Source organism: Rattus norvegicus, chromosome 8 (genome assembly GCF_021556685.1).
Source record: "Rattus norvegicus strain SHRSP/BbbUtx chromosome 8, alternate assembly SHRSP_T2T, whole genome shotgun sequence".
In the NCBI taxonomy this organism is placed as follows: domain Eukaryota; kingdom Metazoa; phylum Chordata; class Mammalia; order Rodentia; family Muridae; genus Rattus; species Rattus norvegicus.
In genome coordinates, this window is record NC_141541.1 from 53,082,844 (window position 1) to 53,108,390 (window position 25,547).

The following is a 25,547-nucleotide window of genomic DNA, read 5'->3' on the forward strand; positions in this document are numbered from 1 at the left end:
TTGGGCTACTTGTTAAAGATGTCGTTGCCTGTGGCCAATCCATCGAGACCCTTTCTGATGGTTCAACAGAGGAAAGAAGACATTCAGGCACTAAAATAAATAATTTGAGTATTTGCAGATCTGAAGAGAGTGATCCATTTGGGAGGGGCCATGCCGTGGGCCTCACAGTTCTGACAGAGGCATTGCAAGAACTCGTTTAAACCATCCTTCTATGAAAACAAGGGACCAGTTTTGGTGTCTTAAGACTTTCTTTCTAGCGTATTGTGAGGTTTCGTCTAGCTCAGACATTGGTGAGTTCGGCGGCCGATGGATGCTTGATGCATGCTTGCATGCATTGTTGTGTAGCCAGCTTTGAAATGCTTCTTTCTCTTGCGAATGGCAGAACAATCATGTCCTTCTTTGTAAGGGAGTAAGTCAGTGATTTTATTTGCTCCATGGGTTTGTGGTCATATCCCAGGCTTAGGCTGCCCTCAGTTTCCTATGCCAAGGTGTGTGCTGTAGCTTTTTGATCCTAGGGGGAAAAAGATCGTCTGTGGAGCCACCCTTCTTTAAGAGTGAGCGTATGATAGAGGGTTTGTCTGACTTACTGTTTTAATATCTTCTAAGATGACATCCTCATACTTCTTTTTTCCTTTTTGCTGCTCTGTGGGCTCAAACCACCTCACATTATAGCATCATCTGGAAAGAGGATTTAAGTCTTTCATTATGGATATAATGAAACACCTTCTGGGTTTTATGCCGTGGGCTCTTAAAACTGTTACAAAATGTGAATTTATAAAGTACTTTGTTTTCCCTCTGTGACCTGTTACTTCAGGCCACTGGGCGACATCTTAGCAGTCTGCAGCTCCTGAGTCAGTTACTGGGACTTCAGAAGGAAAAGTTGCCCACCCTTCCCCCATCCTGCTTACGTGCATGCACACATGTGTGCATGTGTGTGTGCCTGCAGATGTATACTTGACAACAAAAGAAAGCCTGGAGGCCAGATCCTGACCCAGAATGTTCTATTGTGTTGCTGGGCTCCAGTTCTGAAGAAGGACTCTAAGACGATCCATGGAGTGGACCAAAGCTCTTATTTAATTGCACAGCTCAGAACTTTGCTGCCAGAAGCACCCACTCCGGTGTTGGCCTCCTCACTGCTGTCTCGAACTGACTTTTAAAATTAAGTTAAACTTTTTGTTTGCAGGAGAGTATGAGCTGTAACATTACGTGCACAGACATTGTGACTCATGGAATCTTTACTCCGATGTAGTTAATAAACTTCTTTGCACCTTGTGGCTACCCTTTTGGTGTCTACATTAAAATGAGAAGTACCTTGGGAGAGGGAGGGGGATGAGGGGGGGTGTTGTGGTTTTCAGCATTGAGAAAACTGTCTGAGCGGTACACCAGCAAGATCCTGCATAGATCCAGTGGCGCGCTGGGACCAGCTCACATAGCAGAAGCCGATGATTGCATTTCTAGAAATTTTGTGAACCAAGCAGCACACTGGTGGCATGAAATACACCACAGTGGGAATATTTACACGAGGCCTGTGCAGTGTAGTCCTTGGGGGAAGAAAACATTCAACAGTGTTCAGGACAGGACAAAATTTTTTTTTTAAAGATTTTATTTTATTGTATATGAGTACACTGTAGCTGTCCTCAGACACACCAGAAGAGGGCATCAGATCTTATTACAGATGGTTGTGAGCCACCATGTGGTTGCTGGGATTTTAACTCAGGACCTCAGGAAGAGCAGTCGGTGCTCTTAACCACTGAGCCATCTCTCCAGCCCCGACAAATTTCAAAAGATGGGCATGACCCAGGGTCATGTGTATGTATAAGAACTCTTAATTTGAAGTGGTGATTAAAACAGGTATCTGGCAGTCAGAATGTCCTGAGTTGTTCCCCAAGATGGCCAAGCCACTCAAAGGGTTTGCTAGGAGAACAACTTGCTCCCTGTATGATGGCAACCTTCACAGTCTGAGGAAACCTATGCAGCAACATGGTAGGTTGGAGCGCTGGGCAGGGAATCTCTGGAAGCAGCTAAAAGTGATTGATTAGCCAGGCTGCATCTGTATGGTAAGAGAAGAGAAACATGAAGCTGCCTGCCTGACACATAGCCCGGCGCTTTTTATCCTTCTTAAATTAATTGGGCTTTATTTACATAACGCTGATTTCTCAGCACATGCTCTTGCCACTCAAGATCTTTTGTTGTTGTGTTTTTGTTTAGATAGGGGCTCACTGTGTAATCCAGGCTGGCTCCTTCTGCCTGAGCCTTCTGGGTGCTGAGATGTTGGGCGTACACAGCCAGACCTGGCCCATTTGAGATCTTGCTTGCAGAGTTTGTAATCCATAAGGGAGGTGAGATCTGCAGGGACCTGGGATGTGAGGCTCACTTCAGTGAGTTGCAAGTCTTTCCTTTTAGAATAAAAAATATACACAGTGTGAGTGGGACAGCTTTGTCAACCCCTCTATGGCGCCAGGACATTGCCAGAGAGGAGGCAGAATATAAAAGCCAGAAGATAGGAGTGCCTTGCTTCTGGTTATGACATGACCATGGTAATCATGTCCACACAGCAGCTGTGGCTACCTGCAGAAGACCTATATATGCACACACACAGGCACACAGGCACACAGGGACACACACACACACACACCACACATACACACAGGGACACACTCATACCACATACACAGGTGCTCATACATACATACACACACATACCACATACATATGCACACAGACAGGCACAGATGTACACACACACAAGCATCATCCCCACATACACACATCATGCACACATGTGTGTAGAAACACACCATACAGGGACATGAACACATGGACATAGGCATCACTCCTACACACACACATCATGCATACATGCACGTACATACACACACCACACAGGCATGCACATGTACACACGCATGCATGCATATACACAGGCACACACACATGCACACACATGCGCACAATGCACCCCCTATGCACACACGTGCACAGCACACACACACACACACACACACACACACACACACACAAGCATAGGACTAGTGGGGAAGAGGATCAGCAGGGTGAGCTGGGACTAAGAGAGAGTGATGAGGGTGAATATGGCCATCACAATACATTGAATACCATTTGTAACATTGAAAAAAACTTAATTAAAAATAATGAAAATATAGATGCGAATTGAGCGGTGAGCTAGATGACTGAATGGAGAACTTTGATCGGGAGTTCCTGTTTCTGTTTCCACAGCCACCGCAGAAGGCATGCACATCTGGTTTGCTTTGAGCCTGACCTACTGTGCTGGCAGAAGTCCCTTGGTTGCTGTAGGAGATGCTGCGGCAGGGGATCGTGGTGCACTGTTTCTCCTGGGCACTGTCATCTTGGGTAAGCCGTGACTTTGTGTGCTGTGCGCCATTGTTTGAGCTGTTCTGAGAAGATGGCTAGTTTTCATTCAAAGGAAAGGTGGTTAAATTGGCATTGCCACAGGATGAGGAGGACGTCTGTGGAATTCCCGGTCTCTGTAGGTGGGCTGCCGTGAGGTAGGCAAGTAGGCGCAGCTTTTGTTTCTGCCGTGTACTTCGTGTCAAGGTTCTCACAGAAAGAGAAGTAAGCCTTGCTTGCGATCAACGCAGACGAGGTTGCTCAGTTTTAGCTTTCCTGTGGCTGATGGCTTGAGGCAGAATCGTGACTGTTTTGAGCTTGTGGCAGGACTCTTACCTCACTGTTTTCTCTGTGTTCTGGATAAGTCACCACGGCGGCAGCAGTTCCCTGGAGAGTTAGACTATTGTCTTCACTCATCAGCCCTGACAGAGCACAAGCCTCCAGAAAGGCAGATGCAGCCCGGATGATCACTAGGAAGATGCTGGTCTGGAGGGAAAGGAGGATGGTTCCCAAGGAACCATCCGAGTAGCATGTAGCCTAGGCTGGGCTTCAAAAGCCACGAAGCACCCTTCTACCCAATCTATATCACATGGTCCCAGAAGGAAAGTCAAGGGCACTGTATCTCAGAGTGGTCATGAGGACTCGTAAACTTAGACATTTCTGAGAGCCCAAAGGTGCACAGGAATGGGCAGGGGAGTTGAAAGGACTTAGCACCTCAGTAGAGAGAGGCAGGCTTAAGAGTGCCACACAGTTGTCTGATTCCGTAGTCTTTGCGATTACCAGGGGCAACCTGGCTAGGAGACAGTGCCCTGCTCTTCCATTGTCTTGCAATACTCTCATCTCTGAGGGCCACTGTCACATTCTGTGTGACATTCTCATTGTTGCAAGTCTCTTTTCTGGAGCTTTTCTCCCCTGTTGTAATTATACCCAGGGGGGAAAGTTCCCATTCGTTGTTAATCGTAGGAAAGGGTTTCTGGTGGTTGCACACAACCTCAGACAGATAGGGTAGATTTGCCAGGAGTTACTGGGAAGGAGCCTTGGGTTTGGGTCAGATGCTCAGCCAGCATGGGAAATGACTGGCTGTGTGGCATTACCTGAAGGAAGGGTGTCTGCTGAGCTAAGTCAGTATCCAGAAAGGGAGCGGGGTAGAGAGGAGAGTTTCACAGGCCCATCAGCAAGGCAATTCTGAATGTGTCTGTGGTGTGTGTGTGTGTGTCTGTGTGTGTATGTATGTGTGTGTGTCTGTGTGTGTCTCTGTGTGTGTGTGTCTCTGTGTGTGTGTCTGTGTGTGTGTGTCTCTGTGTGTGTGTCTGTGTGTGTGTCTCTGTGTGTGTGTGTGTCTGTGTGTCTGTGAGTGTGTGTATGTGTGTGTGTGTATGTGTGTGTGTCTCTGTGTGTATGTGTGTCTGTGTGTGTGTCTGTGTGTGTATGTATGTGTGTGTATGTGTGTGTCTGTCTGTGTGTGTGTGTGTCTGTGTGTGTGTCTGTGAGTGTGTGTGTGGTGTGTGTGTGTCTGTGAGTGTGTGTGTGTGTCTGTGTCTGTCTGTGTGTGTGTCTGTGTGTCTGTGAGTGTGTGTGGTATGTGTGTGTGTATGTGTCTCTGTGTGTGTGTGTGGTGTGTGTGTGTCTGTGTGTGTATGTATGTGTGTGTGTGTCTGTGAGTGTGTGTGGTGGTGTGTATGTGTCTGTGTGTGTGTCTCTGTGTGTGTGTGTGTCTGTGTGTGTCTGTGTGTGTGTGTGTCTCTGTGTGTGTGTCTGTCTGTGTGTGTGTCTGTCTGTGCGTGTGTGTCTGTGAGTGTGTGTGTGTGTCTCTGTGTGTGTGGTGTGTGTGTGTCTGTCTGTGCGTGTGTGTCTGTGAGTGTGTGTGTGTGTGTGTGTGTGTGTGTGCAGTCATGTACTAAATAACATTTCCGTTGACAATGCACAGACAGGAGTCCTATAAGATTACATAACCTAGCAGCATTGTAGCCATCTTAGCTCGCATAGGTGTGCTCTGGGATGGTGATCACAGAATGGAATTTCCTGATGACACATTCGCCCTCACTAAGTGGTGTGTGTGTGTGTGTGTGTGTGTGTGTGTGTGTGTGTGTGTGTATAAAAAATTTCTGAATATTTGCCACCCACCCAGGAAATTGAAACCTAACTAGAGGTTTCTTGGTAAATTCCCCAGGTGTCATCCTGAGCTTGTTTGAGAAGCTGTAAATTGAGGGTTTCCTGGTCCCCCGACCCCGATACCAGAGCTATAGTGATACATAAACACCTTCTTAGCCTCTTGGAACTTATCACCTTGGGGAGAGCAAATATTTAATCAGATGAGCAACCCAGCACATAGATGATTACTAGCTGTGACACATGCCGGAGAGATAAGTAGCACCATGAAGGTGTGTGGCTAGGCGTCCTGTCCTGGGATGGATGGCTGGGAAGAGGATTCCCTGAGAGGATGTTTCACTTGACATCTGAAAGAGGAGCCAACGGGAGTTCAGGGCACAGAGGTATGAGCCGAGGTTTGGAAGAACTTTCAATCAGTGGGAGCATATTAATCTTGCTTCTCCAAATAAAGCCTAGGGAGTCCACACACTAAAACACCAGCAACTTTGGTGGGTGTGGAGAAACCGTGATGACATAGGCTGGGCTTGAAAGATCCAGATAGCCAGAGCGCTTGGGCTTGAATTTAGACTGTGCTAACCAGCTACGTGAACATTCTTAGGCAGATCTCACCATTCACCTGTACCTCGGTTTTTCCTGTCTGCAAACAGTCCCATGGTTGTGTGTGATCGAGTTAGTGTGTAAACTGCTCACACACAGTCCCTGGCATTACAGCTTCTCTGTTTATCTCGTATTGATTCTTGTTAGTGGGATCACCTATCAACTACGGAGGAAAAATGCTGTTAACATTGAATTTCAGAGGGCTGAGCCTGAGAAATAACTTGTAAAAGAAAAAAAAAACCCTTGAATTCAATGCTCTTTCTGCTAAAAATCATTGCTTTTCTCTCCAGTTCACACAGAACTCTATCAGTGCATTGGAGTATTTAGGGCCAAAAGTGGGTACACATTTTTTTAATCCAACACACCATACATTTCTTAGAATTGGTTTGAAGAAGGCTGGGTGTGGCCGAGTGAGTGAGACCTTTTCAAGTTTCTGTTTTCCCTGTAGAATGGTGTCAAGGGTGCCTTGAAGCTGATTTCAAGGTAATGGTCACATTGTTGGTAACAAACATTTATCAGACATGCTCCCAGCAATTTGTAGATCCCTTAGCACAGTGGTGGAGCCCAAATATAAATAAGACACACACGATTCTGTCCTTGAGAGTGCCCTGACATCAATTGGTGTTGGTGTCAGACATGCAAATTAGCCACTGCTCTTCTGAGCAAGTGGTGCTCTCTTGAGGGAATCCCTTGAGGGGGAAGTTGAGGGGGGTGGGAGTGGGGGGGTGGGGCTGTTTGCTGAGCAGAGAAGGGGACTCAGTAGATCCCTGGGAAGATGACAGGTATCTCGGATGTCTGCATAGAGTACAGTAGAGTTAAGACATGCCACAAGGGAAGCCTGTGGTGGCCACCAACTGTGTACGTGTCGGGCGAGGTAGTTGGCACAGATCAGATCTGTGTTTTCAGTCAAGGGACTTCTATTTGACTCCTGGAATAGCTGGAGCGATGCCATTACTGTCTACTCAGTTGCAATGGTAGTCAAGGCTTCTAGTTAGTTCTGATGGAGAGTTTGCTGTCCCCATAAAGGCAGATGCTCAGAGCCTGACAGCTCTAAAGTCACCGGCTGATCTCTGTTTGGCTCTTGGGTTCTAGAAAACGGGATCTTGTCTAGCGAGTCTTCCTCTTTCTTCCAAGCACCATTACCTGTATGATATGATCATGTCTGGTCCTTAACCACTGTTATCCTGTGCTATAGGTGAGGACATTAAGGTAGAGTGAGTCAAGGACCACCAGGGAAGGAGTCTCCTCGGGCAGTTTGTCATTTTCCAAGTGGATTTTTGTTGACTGGAATACAGGTAAGGCATCTTTTTGACAACCAATTAAAACACGTATTTTTTTTGTTTTATTTTTAGAATCATGTATAGGCTTGTGTGGGGGTATGTGCACATGAGCACAGGTGCCTGCGGAGGTCAGCGGGGTCAGATGTCTCTGGATTAGAGTTACAGGCTGTTGTGAGCTGGGAGACATGAGGCTGCAAGGCAAAGTCAGTCTATGCAAGAACATACACGCACTTAACTGCAGAGCCATCGACTGTACCAACCCCAGGCAACTGCGCTTTAGAAGGGAAATTGTCAGTGCTCGACGTCCTAGCAGAGCCAGCTGGCACCACTACTATTAATACAAAAAGGGACCTTTCTTAGCAGTTCTGAGTAGAATACTAGTGGCCAAGCGGTTAAGGTTTGGGAGCCACAGACGAGATGGTTATGGCAGTAGGTCTGACCTCCAAGATGGATTGAGTTGTAACTTCTTAGTGTTATGGTTCTTCAGTTTGGCTAAGAACATTTGGGGGAACTTTGTTATAGAACAGTGAGTCATTTTCCAAGAATGGTAGATGTCATGAAATTAATAGCACAGACATAGCAAAGACATCAGAAATGGCTTTTTACATGTGCAGCACAATTTTTAGTTCTACCCACGCTGTCCTGCCCTAAAAAATGTCGACAAAAGACTTTCATGTGGTATCTTTGTATTTTAAATTTGATAAGTAATACCTTTAAGGTTTAAAAGTTTCCACTTTGTGAACTGTTAGTGGATTGATGGCTTAGCATGTGTAACGCCTTAGGTTTCAACTCTAGCACCCCAGTAAATACAACCCATCAATCATCAGTCAACTTCCATTCTCTGTTTCTTCTCCCACACGGACCGAACAGTCTTTGCAATTGAGCTGGAGGGACAGGTAAAAAGTCGAGGCTACGGATCCCATAGTGGTTGGTATGTGTGAAGCAACTAGGAATATCTAGGGTTGACTAATTTGCCTTTTTGTTTGTTTGGAAAAGCAACTTTCATCTGACCGTCTCCTCTGGCCAACCTGAGGCAGACTCCACGTGTCTCTGCAAACATCACATGGTTTTGTTTTGCCGTAGCCCTTCTCAGCATCTGATGTTGCCTTGTTTATGCATATTCTTGCTTTTCTCTTTCCCACCCTCCCTATATGTAGCTGTGCTGGGGCTTCATCTCTCACGGTCAGTGCCGAGCCGGCGACCCAGATAGAACCTGGCCCGCATTGGCACTCACTGTTAGTTCAGTTAACAGTTATTCTCTGGATATAATTTTCTGATTTTTTTCTTTTAACTTTTAAGATTGAAAACTTGAAAGCATCATGCTTTGCCTCCTGACACTGATTGTGATCCCAGTGGTCCTGGGTAAGTAGAAACGAGAGACTAAGGGAAATATTTGAATTCTCCTTGGTCTCATATCTGCATTTTTGACATTTATTGATTTATTCTGTGTTGGGAGGAACATGTGGATGTCAGGGACACGGGGCGGAAGTCGGTCCTTTCCTTCTTTCGTGTGGTTTCCTGGAATTGAACTCATATCTTCAGGCTTGGTGGCAAGCGCCCTTACCCACTGAGCCAACTTACTAACCCTAGTCTTCAGACATTGTTAAAAGTTAATCTTATCTTATGTATGTTTAATTCTCTTTGATTTGTGGGATATGGAAACCCTGCACTGGAACTTCTTGGTTCTGGTGAAACCACTGTTTTAGAAGCAGATGGTCGAGTCTTCCTGCCTTTGTCTGCTTTTGTTGGGCACAGAATGTCTTTGGGTCTTTTCTGGGTGTTCTAGAGTTCCGTTATGACATCCCTACACTTGACACTGGTGCTGTCAATCATAGGTAGTGTCAGCTGTGGAAGGGAAATTACTAAAGAGAAATGGAGGGCCTCTTATTTGCATGGTTCCTAAACACAGGGAACTGTTTCCCATTTTGCAGTTGTTTTCTTTGCCGGTTTTCTTTCAAAACTCTCTGTTTTGCCCAATTTTGCCCCCTTCTCTAGCACCTCACTCCAACAAGCTTGCTCAAGCCTTCTGGGTTCTTCCAGCTTCCCCTGAGTTTTACTTCCTCCTGGGAAACTGCTTTGTCTCAGTAGCCTGGTTACGAATTTCCTGCCCAGACCTTGCCCAGGTGTCCAGGGCAGTTTTACTGCCTACTTCTGCCTCTTTCTTTGTTCTTTCTCTTCTCAGCCAATTTCTTGTTTCTTGTTCCACAGAAAATGGGAAGAAGAAACTGGTTTTGTGCTTTGCTCTCTTCTTTATGAATTTAATTTGCAGCCAGGGTCTTTCTGTGTGGATGACAATGAGGACGAGACTGCCCCTAGGTGTGGCTGAGGAGTTGTCTATTGTAGACATGAGGGAGAGTACAACCAGAGGCCAGGAAGAGTCCAGACTGAACATGGCCAGCAGATTACAGCAGGCCATGAGAGGAGAGAGAGGTGAGAGGGGAAGAGAAGAGAGAAGGTCAAGAGGCAGGGTCAGGAACCACTAACCGAGGACAGAGAGAGAGAGAGAGGGAGAGAGGAAGAGAGAGAGAGAGAGAGAGAGAGAGAGAGAGAGAGAGAGAGAGAGAGAGGAACTAAGAGGCTGAGAGATAGAAGAGAGGTCAAAGAAATTGTGTGGCCAAAATGGCTGGGTTGTACAGGAATCAGAGGCTGGGGGAAGTGAATGAAGCTCAGATACTGGAGAGGTTTTGTGGTAGGGTGTGTGAGAAGTGCTGAGAGGAGCCAGGACTTTGTGACAGATGCTTGCCATGCTGAGAGAGAGCAGGCGTGTGTGTGCGTGTGTATGTGTGTATGTGCTGTGTGTGTGTGTGCTGTGTGTGTATGTGTGTGTGTGTGCTGTGTGTGTGTGGGCTGTGTGTATATGTGTGTGTGTGCTGTGTGTGTGTGTGCTGTGTGTGCATGTGCATGTGTGCTGTGTGTGTGTGCTGTGCGCGTGTGCTCTGTGTATGTGTGTGTGTGTACATGTGTGCACGCTCTCACAGCATGAGCTTCGGCATGTTAAATAGGCACAACAGTTAGCTCTCTGTCCTGGGTTTCTTTGGGGTCTGATAGATACTATCTAGACCAGGCTGGTTCTGAACTCAGTATCTCCTTTTCTCTGCCTCCAGAGTTGGGATCACAGACATGCATCACTCCGCCCAACTCTTTATTATTTTACTTATCTATGTGGGAGCAAGAGTATGGAGGTCAGAGAACAGCTTGCAGGAAGTGGTTCTTGTACCTTGTGGGTCTGAGGGATTGAACTGAGGTCATCAGGCTTGGTAACCATCTCACTGTCCCTTTATTAGACAGTGAGCCTTGACTCAGCGAAATAAACAAAAGAGCTGCCTTTGCTCAATTCCAGGTGTCATAGAAGACACACACACACACACACACACACACACACACACACACACGTACACACACTTAATCCTTCCTCATAGGAAAATTCCAAATAGTTGCTGGAGCTCATTAAAGTTCTTTGAAAAACACCATCCAAAGGGTTGAGAGTTCGCATGTTCTCTTCCGCCCTCCCTACTGTGTGAGCCTGCTGTTGGGCAGGAAGCTCTCTCTCTCTTCCCTCAGGAGAGAGAGCTTGGATGAAAAGGCTGGCACCCTTCCCGTTCATTCCCATATGTGTTCATTTGGCTCTTTAATACGAACTGGGCAGCATCTAAATTTGTCTCTCAGGTTTTGTTCTTTTTTGCCAGAGGACATCTTGTGAAGACAGAAATTACCTTGCAGTGGTTTTCTTTCTTAGTGACCTCTTGAAATTCCGTGAGCAACAAGCAGATGATGGGGATGAGGGAACTCATGCCTGGGGGATGCCTCTTAAAAGCCAGAGCTGATGGCAAGGCTGGGAGAGCACAAACGTGAGAGAGATTCCAAGAGAGAGAGTTATGCTCCGCTCTGGCCCACTTAACTGTAGAAAGACTCAGCCAGCAAATGTAGAGAGAAGCGTTTGTGAAGGGATGAAATAAAGGGAACTGAGGAAGGAAACAAAGCCACCGGTGAGCGGGTCATCCAGATAGGGAACCAGTGAGCTCATGAGCGTGCAAGAACTCACTTCCTGTTTAATTTAACCGGAAGAACACTGTAGGCAGAGTTGAGAGAAGTGAGTCAGTGGATGGGGACTTCAGGACCTCCTTTCTTATGAATGGAAGGGAGAAGGAATTCTAGAAAAGGGGAAGGACTAGTAAGGCCAACAGTACCAACAAGCTCACCTTGCAGGATCCGTCAGACTTGAAGCATGGAGATAAACAGAACAGCTCTCCTTTGCTGTGCTGGCTTCATTGAGGGGCTCTAAGTGTGCTGGATCATGGATGGAGGGGAAATGGATAGTATCTAGAGATAGACGTTGAGTTTTGCTGTAAATAACACGTCTTCTTGCCTTTAGTCTCTGTAGGTTATCCACAGGGCCTGCCAGACTTGACTGTTTCCTCCCTTAAGCTGAGAGTGCATGTGGGTGAATCGGCCTTGATGGGATGTGTTGTCCAGAGCACAGAAGAGAAACCTGTGGACAAAGTAGATTGGGTATTCTCGAAAGGGGAGCATGCTGAGGTAAGAAAGAGGCAGCCTGATTGCACAGACAAGCCTCTGGCTGATGGCATCGGGATGGGATGGGTGTGGGAGAATCGGTCTTTTGAGTCTCCGAGGTAGCATTGCAAGAGCTTTGGAAGGAGCCATCACTGAGCCTCCTTTTGGCTTGGCCACTTGCGTGGGAGCCATCAGCAGGGTAGATTATTCAGTCTCACTTGAGCTGTGAAGAAGATGGTGGCCAAAATGGCACCAGTGCTTAACTGGTTCAGGGCCAATGGGAGCTCTCTCAGTTGCTTTCGTTGTCTCCCGCCCTATAGGGCAATAGAGGTGGACGTGAGAAGCAGTTCCTGTAGTCTAGACAGAAGAGCTCTGAGCTAGGCATATGCGGGAGTGCACAAGTATCTTTCCTTGTGGCAGGATAGATTCTTGGAGCATTCTTCTATTCTGGGGGGACATCCTTTGCCTCTTTGCATGAGCTCTCAGCGTTGGGATTAGTAGCCAGGCAGGGGATGTACTCCCATGAGCTCTCTGACTGGGAAACTGTCTCCAGCCTCCGTCACAAGATCCATGGATATGTGTGAGTGTCAAGACCACCTGTGAGACATGGCCCAAGGAGTCTGGCCATGAAATACCACCAATGTTTGCAAGTCAGTGACCACCACTGTAGCTCAGAGAAGTTCTCTGCTACCCCTGCAATGCCCCTCCACTCAGAGTTACGTTTTTGTTGGCTATTATAAAAGAAGCCAGAGCTATGGCAGAAGCAGAATTAAGAATGCCCCGGGGCTCTACCTCCCAGCCTGCAACCATCCCTACTGATGGCTCCTTCTCTCCTGGTATTGCTGGCTGGAGAGGGTAGAGTTGAGGGGAGTGGCAGACATCCTGCTAGGAACACCAGCCACAATACCTGAGGAATTAGGTCATCCATTTGCGTGGTATTTCACCTGCTCTGTCACAAGACGGGAAATGGTTATAAAAAGTTCCACTACCCAGACTGAAGAAGGTGTTTCATCTTTCCTTATGTTGTAAGGAATGAAAATGTGGATACCACGTTTCATTTGTCTGTATAGAAAATTAGAGCCTTGTACAAGCTAGACAGGTACCTGTTACATTATCATTATTAATATTAATATTGGCCAAGTACTTGGTCAGTTTTATGGTGATAACTCTGTTGTTATAATGGTCTTTCTGATCCAGATTTCTAAGTCTTGTTCCTTCCTTGGTTTTTCTCCAATGTCTGTTACTCTCAGAATGAATACGTGCTGTACTACTACTCCAGCCTCAGCGTGCCCACGGGGCGCTTCCAGAACCGTTCACGTTTGGTGGGGGACCTCTTACGTAACGACGGTTCTCTCCTGCTCCAAGATGTTCAGAAGGCTGACGAGGGAATCTACACCTGTGAAATCCGCCTCAAAAATGAAGGCTCAGTGTCGAAAAAGTTCGTGTTACTGCACGTGCTACCAGAGGAGCCTAAAGGTATGAGGACACCTACCTCAAAGAGGGGCCAGAGGGGAGCGGCTTGCTTGTGGAAGAGGGATGGGGTCTGGCCAACTGCCAGTCTTTAGGCTAAGTATTCACCTTAAGGGGAGCCTTCAGTATGTGGTAACGATTAGTCTGAACATACTCTTTCTTCACAGAGCCCCTGGAAAGCTTGTATTGTTTTTTTAGACAATTTGAAAATGACAGTTTGGACTGAGGTGACTGGAATTGTGGTAGGATGAACAATAAAAAGTTTTTTCTTCTCTTTGACCAAGAATCTCAGCCAAGACTGTAACCCAAAGAGGCATTATACTCCAGAGAAATCTCAAGAATAAGTCTCAAAGGCAACCACTGGTAGCTGTTGGATTGGTCTCTAAAGATGGGAGGGTCAACCAGATGCTGGAGGGAAAGTTCCCAAGAGACGGAAGGCACCAAATATTGAATTGTAAAGACAGTTCCTTACTTAGAGATGGTGACTTTCTCTCTCTTTCTCCCTCTCTCCTCCCTTTCTTCCTCTTCCTCTTTTTCACCTTTCTTCTTTTTCCATTTATTTTACTCAAATGAGTGCTTTGTTTGTGCACTACATGCACGCTTGGTGCCTGAGGAAGTAGTTCTCCTCCACATGGGTGCTGGGAATCAAACCCCAGTCCTTTAAAAGGACAACAAGTGCTCTTAACCACTGAGCCAACTTTCCAACCCTGAGACAGTGACACTCTTAGACTTCTTAGTTCACTTAGACTGAACTAAAGATGGCAGCACACGAAGCTGCATGCTGCAGAAATGTTCTGGACTCTTTTGCCACGCAAGCAATTTCCACTCATCTCTTTTCTAATAGACTAACGATATCCAACTTAATCACACCCAGGGCATCTAGGCTTTGTTTGCTGTATCCATATAAACATTTCCAAGTAAAATATGTAAGTGAAAAACTATTGGAAACCCACAAAACTATCTATGTCATTCTTAGCCAAGTGTGGTAGAACATGTATGTGATCCCAGCACTTGAGAGATTGAAGAATTCAGGAGTTCAAAACCTGCCTCCCTCAGAGAAAATGTGAGCCTAGCCTGTCTCACAAAACAGAAGGAAATCAATACAGTTCCTTCTTTAGGAGTGCGGGATAGTGGGGGCCAACACAGAAAGGCTCAGCTGGAAAATGTTTAGAGAGTGAGAGACTTTGGAGCACTGGGTCCCTGAAGGGGTGCCATCATCCAAGCCCTCCTCTCAAGGCTCAGGAAACCCTGTGGAAGACTGATGTGTAAGAGCCAGACGGGATGCATGACACCAAGCAAACAGTACCTTCCAGACACAGCAGAACTGACACATTTATGAACTCACATAGACTGGCGGCATACACAGAACCTGTACAGGTTCAAGGGAGGGAATGTTGTCATGGGGCTCCCACTCCTAACCAAGAACCTGTTTCAATTGATACCCATGGGCAAAGGAAAAGTCAGTTTTCTTCAATGGAGTCTTATTGGATATATCAGCCACTCCTCGGGGCAGAACCCATGCCTATTAGATCAACACTCTCTCTCCCCCCACCCCAATAGTATTTTTGTAGACTTTTGCTTAATTTTTTTTGTTGTTTTATCCATCTTTTGCTTGTTCATTTTGCCTTTCATTTTTGTGCTTTTGTAGGGTTTGTTTTCTGTGGGTTGTGTTTATAGTTTTTGTTGCCTTGTCTTTGTCTTTTTTTTTTTAGAGAGGGAAAAAGAGAACAGGAAGTGGGGTGTGTACAGGTGTGAGGAGGACCTGAGAGGAACCAAGAGAAAGGGAAATTAATGTTTCCAATTTGAAAAAAAGAGTGTGGGACAGGGGCTGGATGGTTCAGTGGTTGAGAGCCCAGACTGTTCTTGCAGAGGACTGGAGTTTGGTTCCCTCCCTTTAACTCTAGGTCCTAGAGGATCCAACCCCTTTGGCCTCTTTGGACACCTGCATTCACATGCAAATACCACCTTTAATAAGCATGGTGTAGAGGATTAGTGGACGGTCTCAGGGCTGCTTGCCTGAGAGTAAAGGGTCATAATCTGGGGTCTCTACTGTCCCTTGCTGGCTTCGGTCCTTAGCTAGGGAACTCCTAACAAGCCCACTAGCACCTCACCTTTCTCTTTCCTGGTGGTAGTCACAGCCCTGGAGCTGTGTCTTCCTTGCTCCGTCTCTGACAGGCCTTTGGCACAGTACTTGGCAGAGTGTGGGCAATCAATACACATTAGGGTAATGGGTGATATTTTCAAACTAGTGCCCCTGGTGGGAGTCCAGTTTGTGAGAGTGAACCATAGGAGACGGCCTCTGGCACCTCCCAACATTTTTCCTACATTTTTTTTTGTTGTTGTTGCTTAATTCCAAAGCTGTGGTCCTTCAGGAAAAGGGAGGAAGCCAGATGTTAGCTTTACCCCAAGATTCTCCTGTGTATCCCTTCCCTACCTCTGTTCTTCGATGCCGCCCCTACACCCTTCACAAAGTGCAGCCCTTTCCAGTTTAGTGGATATAAATAAGGCTGATAGGGGCCAGTGTCAAGAGCCGAAGAAGCCAGGGAAACCAGCTAGGACCACACTGGGGTGGTCAGGTGTTCCTTTAATCGCTGTTGAGGCAACCCATATTTCTTCCCCCTTCAGTCAAAACAGGAACAGTTAGAGCTCAGCCCTAATGGTTTTCCTAATGGTGGTCCACTTGTTTATAAAGCTGTCTCTGTCTGTGTGGAAACCCCATGTGTATAGTCATCTGTGATCTTTCCTTGCAAAGTGTGCCCTCCGGTTTACAATCCTCCTACTACTCCAATGCTGGTCCATAGTTCTTAGACATTTTAGTGAAAGCGCCCACAGGTTCCAGTCCTTTTGCTCTAGGCCTAGGCCTCCTCCCACTTGAATGATGGGATGATAGAGTACAGTGCACCAGAAAGCCCGTGTTTTGTTTCCTCTTGAATTCAGGTTTGAGGTCTGACTTTCCTTTTCATGGTCCATGTAGCTTTGGGCCCCTTCACTCTTCTTCCCTGTAAAGGGGAGAGCAATACTGGGAGAACCTAGAAACATTGTAACTTCTTCAGCTGGGAGACACAGTTCTGTGGTCGAGCATGTCCTTAGCATATAAGGAACACTGAATGGGCTCAAATCATGGGGACTGAGCATGCATGTTATAATGAGTAATTGCTATGCAGCGTGTAAGGGGTCTGGCACAGGCTCAATGTGTTAGAAAGACTCAGAAAGTTCAACTGTTGTTACTGATTTAAAACACAAGTGTTCAGTTCTTAATGTGCTCGTATAATTGAGAGGGAGTTCCTTCTCTACTCATGCCTTTTGGAGTGGCTTTTCACTTCCTATAGCAGGCCCTCCACTGAGTTTAAGTTCATATTATTTTCTTTTGCTTTCTTCCCACTGTGTAGCTCTCTTGCTGGGTGGGAAGTTCATGTTCTCCCAGGGAGGCAACTTGGATGAGAAGTCTGCTTATGCCTGCATTTCTTCTCTCGGGACCTTGGTGTAGCGCCCTTTGGAAAGAACTCTGTCTACTTAAGACTCGGGTTCGTGCCTCCTGTGTGCCATCCTGCCTTTGCTTTCTTAGTTGATCTCCTGGTTGCTTTGTGTAAGGCAGTGTGGAAAAGTTAGCAATATTCTGCTTGCTTTCTTTTCAGGGACCTCTTAGAATGGCTTGCTCAGAGAGAATATGGCAGGGTCAGCTGCTTGCACAACCCAGTGGAAGTGGGGACTGGGGTCAGATGGGGAGGTAGGGCTCTGGAGAGGGCTGATGAAACAGAAAGAAGTCAAGAGGGGGGTGGGGGTGGGGGGGGAGCTGGCTACTTCCTTGGCCTAATTTGCAAGGAGTCTCATGATCCATGTGGAAGCCAGAACTAAATCTCAAGCCAGTCCCAAAATAACTCGTAAAAGGAGTACAAGAGGTTGAAGAAAGTTGTCCATGATTCATCCCCCCACACACCCCCAGTTAGAAGAACAAGCGAGTTAAATATGAGAATGAGTTTTCGAACTCGCCGCTTCCTGTTTGTGCTGTGCCAACCTGGGTCTCTATGTCCATGAGCAGAAAGGCGGGGCTTTTTCTGTGCTTACTGCAAACTTCACATATGAGAGGAATTCTGGAAAAGGGGAAAGAGAGAGGAGTTAAAGGCAAGCAGAAAGAGTCTACTGGAGTGTAAAAGCAACAGGAGCCTCAGGCGTGGTGACTGTGGGGGAGGGGGTGAGCCATTTTCTTATGCTGGGACACCAGGTTGCTTTGAGAGAAGAAAAAGACTCTTGGATATTTTTTTTTCTTTTCTTTTTTTTGGAGCTGGGGGCCGAACCCAGGGCCTTGCGCTTGCTAGGCAAGCACTCTACCACTGAGCTCAATCCCCAATCCCGACTCTTGGATGTTTTATTCACATGTTTGGTGACAGGGACATTTTGCTGTTGAGAATCCTTAGCTAAACTTTATTATTTGTGTGCGTGTGTGCATGTGTGCATTAGTGCGTGCGCGTGCGTGCGTGCCTCTGTGTGTGTGTGTGCGTGTGTGCTGCATATACACAAGGCACAGCTGCATTCGCCCTCTTCCATCTCTTCCTACCATTTTGCTTTGAGAGAGGATCTCTCACTTAACTGCAGCACCACCATTTTTGCTAGTATGGCTGACTAGTGAGCTCTCAGGTCCATCTGTCTGGGTTCCTGAATGCTGGGTTCCAAGGCGATGAGCAACCATGCCTGACTAGCGATTGGAACGCAGGTCCTTTGGCTTGCGGAATAAGCATTCTTACCCACCGAATCGTCTCCACAGCCCCCAGACTTGATTGTCCAGAAAGTCTATTTGCTTATACTCTAAGTCTAACTCAGTTTACCATTCTGTTCCCAGAGCTCAGAGTCCATGTAGGTGATCCAATTCAGATGGGATGTTTTTTCCGGAGTACAGAAGAGAGACGGGTGACCAGAGTGAACTGGATGTTTTCTTCAGGAAAGCATGCCCAGGTAAGGAGAAGGAAGCCTCACTGTACTAGAAGCCCCTGGCTGAAAGCAGAGTGGGGAGAGGAGGATCAGCTTTCAGCGCCATGGGGTGGGGTGACACAAACCTGGGCATTGGAGTTTGTTAGATTTGCTTTCCGTTTCGCTAGGCAACTTTGACTTCTTGGTGGGAAATATGAAGAGAAAGAGGAGTGAGGAAAGGGACTAAGGAAGAGGATGGGAGGAGGACGGAGAGGGGAAAGAGGAGAAAAATGAAGAGAGGAGGAGACATGGGAGGGAGAGGGGAAGGAGGAGGTGGGGAGAGGAGATAGACAATTGCTTAACTTGTAACATTTCCAAGATTCAGTGTCAGTTGGACATAAGCACTTTGTACATGGTGTGGCCAATGCATTTGAGATACCGTTTACCTCCTTCTCTTTGTGCCATTCTTGTCAAAGGGGAGCGATTGTTGTGGCCTACTCAGGAAAGCAATGAGCTAGGCATAAGAGCACACTCACGTTCTTATCCTAACGTGCCTAATGTGTGCTATTCGTGTAAGCTTTGCCTGGGGCTCCACTACTCATTTTGTGTGATGGAGAGAATTTTCTCCACCTTCGTGAACTTTCCAGGGCTTGGGATTGGTAGCTCCCTGGGAGTCAGAGGGAGGGATAATTTATGGGAGTTGTAAAGTAATGGCAAGTTAGTTCACTGGACTAACAGATCTCAACCAAGACATGGTGATAGCTTTAGGGCTCAAAATATACAAGGAAGGCTGGTGAGATGGCCCAACAGGTAATGGTATTCGCTGCCAAGCTTGATGACCTGAGTTCAGTCCCCATGTCCCATACAGTAGAAGGAGAGAACAGGGTCTACAGGTTGTCCTCTGACATTTTACATTCACACCGTGCGACTGCCCCCCAGTAAAGAAATGTAATAAGCATGCGTCGTGAGCGAAATCCTCGTTGACCTATTGATGGTAAAAGTTAAAGTGCAAAGTTTATAAATTAAAACGTATTCCAGGTAAACTCACTAACAAAGTCATTTGCAGGTACCTGACTCTTGAATGCTATCCTCGGGGATAAGAAAGGGCAGCGTGGTGGCAGAGGGTGGGGAATGAATGATAGGGAGGTAGCCCCAAGCTCACTCCTAAGAGCCTGTTCTGCATTTCCATCTTTATTTATTTACTCTCTCTCTCTCTCTCTCTCTCTCTCTCTCTCTCTCTCACACACACACACACACACACACACACACACACACACACACACACACACACACATGTGCATGCCTGTTGTCCATGGAGGTGGAGAGAGCCTATCACATTTCCTGGAACTAGAGTACAAATGGCCTCGAGCCACACTGTGACTGCTGGGAACTGACCCTGGGTCCTCTGTGAGAACAAGTACTGTTAACTGCTGAGCTGACCTGGATCAGCAGGGAGGAGTTCTTTCTTGGCAGGGTCCTGAGTGGGAGTTGGCCTTGAGCTGAGAAGGTAAAGAGAAAAGAAAGCTCAGCACCAGGAAGTCTTGCACAAGCGGATAGCTCGCACAAGCAAGTTTTTAAAGAAGCATTGCACCAAGCTGGGCAGTGGTGGCACAGGCCTTTAATCCCACTACTTGGGAGGCATGGGCAGGCAGATCTCTGAGTTTGAGGATAGTCTGGCTTACAGAGCTAGTTCCAGGACAGCCACAGCTACACAGAGAAATCCTGTCTTCAAAGTCCAAAGAAACAAACAAGCACCAAAATAACAAAAAACCAAACCAAACCAGCACCGTACACTGTATTTTTAGGGGAGAAATGGGACAGAGTCAGCAGAAACGATCGTACAATGGGGTGCACTCAGCCAGAAGCTAATCAGGCAGTGTTGCACAAGGGGAACAAAGGCAATGTCTCAAGAACATGGCAGTTTGAACACACAGCAGCCTCGAGTCTAATAACGGTAGCCCCTAAGGGTGGGAAGAATTGTGTTCTGAGGATCTGAAGCCACAGGTCCCCCAGTGCCTTAGCCCCAGGCCATTAAAGGCTCTGGCAAGCATGTTCCTGGTTTTATAGAAGGAACTATGTTCCTTCTCCACACATCTGAGCCTCAGAGAAAGCCTTGGATTGCCCAGACCTCTACACTGAATCCATCTCTCCAGTCCCCATTGTCCTGCACTTGTATGCCACCCATCAAATGACTCACTACAGAAAGAGGAGTTGGGGTCAAGTCTCTCCATTTGTAGTTTTTTTTCTACAATTCATTACCTTTACTCAAAGGCTTTTCTTTCCTTTTTTTCTTTCTTTATGAATAAAAACAAAAACAACGCCCCCCAAAAACAACAACAACAAAAACCTAGTGTGAGAGAGGTAGCTCACTGGTAGAAAGGGCATTTGCCTTGTATGCTTGAGGCCCTGGTTTCAATCCTTACCACTATCTCTACCACAGCCACCATCGCTAAATATCCACATGCCTTTATAAAACACCTCAACGTCCATTTATGTAAAGACCCTGTTTTGATGGGACAGTTACGGTAGAGGTGGAGGATTGTTCATAGGGAAGCAACGATGAGGTGAGTGTCTAAAGCAATAATAATAAAGAGCTCCGAAGAACCACTAAGCTCTTGGTCTACATAGACAGGGAAGCCTCATGAAGTGGCATTTACATAGTGATCTGAGGAAAGTGAGGAAAGGGAACCGGAGGCTTCTAGTTACAGGAGTAGCGAGAACAGTACTCATGGAGACCACCTTTCAGGAAGGAGCTGGGCATCTGTGTAACTAAATCTAGTAATGGGATTGAAGAGAGACGTGAGAGAGGAACAGGAACCAGGGAAGGGCCTCTTGGAGAATGAGGGGCCGGGAAAGGTTTAGAGCAGAGGAGCAGCTGAATCTTAGGCTTGTGTGTGGGGAAGGGTGAACTGGGAAACAGGTGAGGGAGCTTTGCTGGAGAGTTGCTCCTGGTACAGAGGAGGTATCATGGGCCTGGCAGAGCAGCAGTAGGGAGCTGAGACAGGGCGGCGGGGGTTGGGGATGTATTTTGAGGGTAGGGGGACACAGGATTATCTGGGGAGTTAGAGGCAAGTTGCTCAAGAAAGAGGAGTTAAAGATAACCCTAAGACCTTTATCCTGAGTACCTGGAAGAAGACATTGCCACTTGCCAAAATGGAAGGACTGGAAGGAACTGGTTTGGGGGGCAAGAGTCAATTCTAGACATGCTTTATGTGCCTGCTAAAAATCCAACTGCAAGCTCTACACAATGAAGTATACTTTTGTCTTTTTTCTTTTCCTCTTTGGAAGAGTAAAGAGTAAATTAATTTTACTCTATGTTCTCTTTCTCTCTGTCTCCTGGTCTCTGACTCTATCTGTCTCTTTCTCTTCCTCTGTCACTCTCCTGTCTTTAGCTTTGGTGTAGGGGTTTGAACTCAGGATTTCACATATAGCTGGCAAGCACTCTGTTTCAGAATCAGAACCCTAGCCCTCTTTTCACTCCTAATTCTGAGAGAGAGTCTGGTTAAATTACTCACATGAATTTGCTATCCTCCTGCCTCAGCCTCCCAAGTAGCCAGGATTACAGGCTGGAGCCCCTGACCTCTTTAAAACCCTCCTCTTCTGATGAAACACATGTTCGTGGTTTGGTGTTGTGCTCACCAGCCCACACGTGTTATACGTATGAACATGTGTAGCAAGAATATCTTTTGTATTGTATGGATACGTCACCTGTTGATTAAAAGGCCTATGGCCTATGGCTTACACAGGAAATGGGAGGTTGGACATCTAGAGAGAGGAAGGATTCTGGGATAGAGCCAGGTGGGAGAGTAGCCAGGAAGATGTGAGCACAGGTAACTAGCCACGTAGCAGAATGTAGGCTAGAATAAATGGGATACTTTAAGTTATATCCAGTCAGAGAAAAGCCTAGCTATATGGCCAAGGTATTTGTAAATATATTTTGAGTCTGAGCCTTATTTCTGGGAGCATGGGGCTGGGAGAAAGAACCAGGGCCAAACTTCAACAAACATGACTTTGTGTTATCTAACACTCGTCCTGCCCTTGCGTGGCAGAGCCTTGTCAACTCCTCCACAGTCCTCCCCCGGTCTCATGCTTTTGACCCTTCCTTGTAGGAGGAGATTGTCCCGGTCTCATGTTTTTGACCCTTCCTTGTAGGAGGAGATTGTCTTGTCCTATGACTTCAACATGCATAGTGGGACCTTCCAGGGCCAGGGTCGCTTCCGCAACCGTGTAGAGCTGACAGGTGACATCTCCCGCAACGATGGCTCTATCATGCTTCAAACAGTGAAGAAGTCTGACCAAGGAGTCTACACTTGCAGCATCTACCTGGGGAAGCTGGAGTCCAGGAAAACCATTGTGCTGCATGTGATCCAGGATGAATCTCCAAGTAAGTAATATTTCGGTGAAGAGGGCTGAGGGGCCACGCAGGACAGCAGGGTTGTATCTGGAATGAGAGAGGGAGGCCCCAGGCATGCGCAGTGGAGGGAGGCACTGCTTCCAGGGGCTGGCCTCGGACTTTCACAACCCTGAGAGTGAGCCTCCATCACCCTGGCTCACCAGATGCCTGGGCTCTCCTTGCTCTGTTTCTGCCTGCTGTTAGGCCTGGATAGGAGACTTAACATACAATGAGCTAACCTATAATGAGCACCACGCCTTTGCCAAACCCCACTCATGGCCAGCGCAGCCCACTGTTGTAAGGACATGGGAGCTTGGCGCGGAGTGGAGATCCCAAATCATGTTTGCTTGGCTTTGAGGGAGTTGCACATCCACGCGGAGGGAGACTAATGCTAAGCTGTGAGAGGCAGCAAGCGACAGAGAGAAAAATAGGAATGTTCCAGCAGGAGAAACAGAGGGGTTTCTGATGGAAGGGCTTACGCTCTGACACACAGTGCACACCAAGGAGAAGTAAGATGTCATTGTTCTGACTGAGGCAGGTTGTGCGAGGCTAAAGTTAAATCTTAACTGTGTTAGCAGTCAGGATGTGGGCTGCAGACTTTCCCTCTCACTGGGGCCTGAAGAAGCTGGCTGTGGTCAGCTCAGGGTGGGGGGGGGAGATGACAGAAAGGGAGGTGGTTCAGGGCTCAGGTCTGAGACACCTTCTTGTCAGTGACAAATGGCCCCTGAAGCAGGAAGCAGGACAGATGGGTTTCTTCAAGTTATTTCTTCACTCCTATGTGTGTTCTGTTCTGGCAAATCTGCCTTCTTTCCACTCCACAGAGAAAGCGCACCAAGATGGGGCTCACCTCCTTCTGAGGCAGCCCCACCTGTAGACATCTCTATACCCCATTCTTGTCTCTGCCCACCGTCCCGAGGCAGATGAGTTCCTTCCTGCCCCGGGTGCCGCTAATCCCTGTGCTTAGGCATCATCCACCCCATCACCGTCATCTGGGATCCTCCAGGCTTGGCTCTTTGACCCTGCACTTTCTCCCTTTCTCATTCAGTCTTGCCCAACTCAGTTCCTTCTTCTGCCAGTGCCCCACATCAACTCTCACCCTCCAGTTCTGTTTTCACTCAGATTGCCCAGCCCACTCTAGTTTATGTCAGCAGTGGCATGCAGATCATCTGTCCTCAGCCTTCCTCACCTCAGTGATATTAGACACTGTGTTTAACCTACGTTCTGTACTGGAAACGATTAGATGGGTCCAAATGTTTATAAACAGCCATATGGGTCTCCTGATATCTGAAGAAATTTGGTTCTGGGACTTTCTCCTCCATTGCAAATGCCAAAATCTGTGGATGCCTGAGCTCCTTATAGAAAAATGCCATATTAAAAAATGCCAATTATTTATAACAGATACAAAGCCTCCTGTACACTAAAGATTACCTCTAGATTGTGGCTAATTTCTTTGTTCCTATATGTGTTCTGTTCTCACAGGCCAGCCTTTCACTCCACAGAGAAAACACACCAAGGTGGGCATGGTGGCTCACCTCCTTCTGAGGCAGCCCCACCCACAGACATGGCTACACCGCATCTTGTCTCCATACATCATCCTGGGGCAGATGACAGTTCTTCCCCATGAATATCTTCAATCCAAGGATGAGGGCATAGGGAAGAGGGAGATAAGGGCTGGGTTTGGGGTTGGTAGGGGTTGTAAGCATGTTTACATTTCATCTCTACTAGTTTCCACAGATCCTTCAGATATGCATGCCTCTCCCTCATCCCCTGTCCTCAGCATTGGTTAATGCCACCATCATGGGTGTGGTTATGCAGTGGATGCCATGGAGTGGCCCTTGATCTGTTCCCTTCCAAATCTAACAGATGAGTACGTCCTGTCATTTCTGTTGCTGATTTTGAGGCCCCCTTCCTTCCAGCAACCTTAGTCTTGGTCGTCTTCTCTATTAGACTACCCTTAAATCAGTCCCTGCTGTCATTCTTAGCCAGGGCCATCTATCTACGTCACAAGGCAGAACATTGCATTCCACCGCTCCAATAGACTTCTCTGTGACCTGTAGGGGAAAAAAAGACACACTCTATGCTGAGGTGATGAAACTCCTTCCCCACTTGGACCCCATTGCTTCTCCAGTTCCTACCGCATTCTCAGCTTCAGCCTTTGAATAGAGCCTGTTGAACTGCTTCCACTCCCTCAAAACACTCTGTCGGGGCCACCAAGCCCTATGCATGATGCCCTCTCTCCTTTCTCCATGTTATCAACAGCCCAACAAACTGAATGTTCCTTTTTAAATTCACATTCAAATTTAACGCTTGCTGGCAAATGTCTCTTCCCGCTCTCTGCACAGAACCAAGCACCCCTTCCTCTATGCACCTCTGTTTCCCATACAGACGCCTGTTGTCATGCATGGTGAAGCTTGTAGATTTCTGGTTTCGTGTTTGTCTCCCTCCTCGAAGACAGGAAGTGGGCGCTGGTCGTCTTTGTAGGCATCTTCTATGCCTAGGGGTCCCCTGGGACCAAAGAAATGCTGATATATGTCTTTAGAACAAACAGATGAGCTGAGTGAAGGGGCTATACTGGTAGAATACTCTGAAGCCGTTTTTTAGTGTTGTGACTGTACAGCTGGGTATTATAGCATATGCTCTTTCTGAAACAGTTATTTGCCTGTGAAAATGTCAGTGGTCTTGGAAATGCTTGTTCTTTCTAGTCGTTTGGTAAACCAAATTCTAACATAGAGTTAGTGATGTAAAGGGTCCTTTAGCATAGGTGAAGGCAGCCGTTTCTCCTGTCAACTTTAACCTGCACATTAGGGCTAAGCAAAGGGGTTGGGCTGGTTCTCAGTCAAATGGGGATGGTGTCCCAGTATCCTAATACAGGATGCAGCCTGGTGCTATCCCTCTGCTTCCTGACCTGGCTGCTG

The 25,547-nt window shown here is 47.0% G+C and overlaps 1 protein-coding gene across 1 annotated transcript in view; it reads left to right on the top strand.

The window, feature by feature from the left end:
• Positions 1–3,290: 3,290 nt before the first annotated feature.
• Jaml (junction adhesion molecule like) overlaps positions 3,291–25,547 on the top strand; it is a 31,758-nt gene continuing 9,501 nt past the window's right edge. The window contains 7 exon segments of the mRNA NM_001429668.1: positions 3,291–3,369; positions 7,268–7,367; positions 8,652–8,714; positions 11,725–11,888; positions 13,115–13,340; positions 18,172–18,284; positions 22,392–22,623. Coding sequence (NP_001416597.1) covers positions 8,672–8,714; positions 11,725–11,888; positions 13,115–13,340; positions 18,172–18,284; positions 22,392–22,623 — 778 coding nt within the window. The 5' untranslated portion in view covers positions 3,291–3,369; positions 7,268–7,367; positions 8,652–8,671.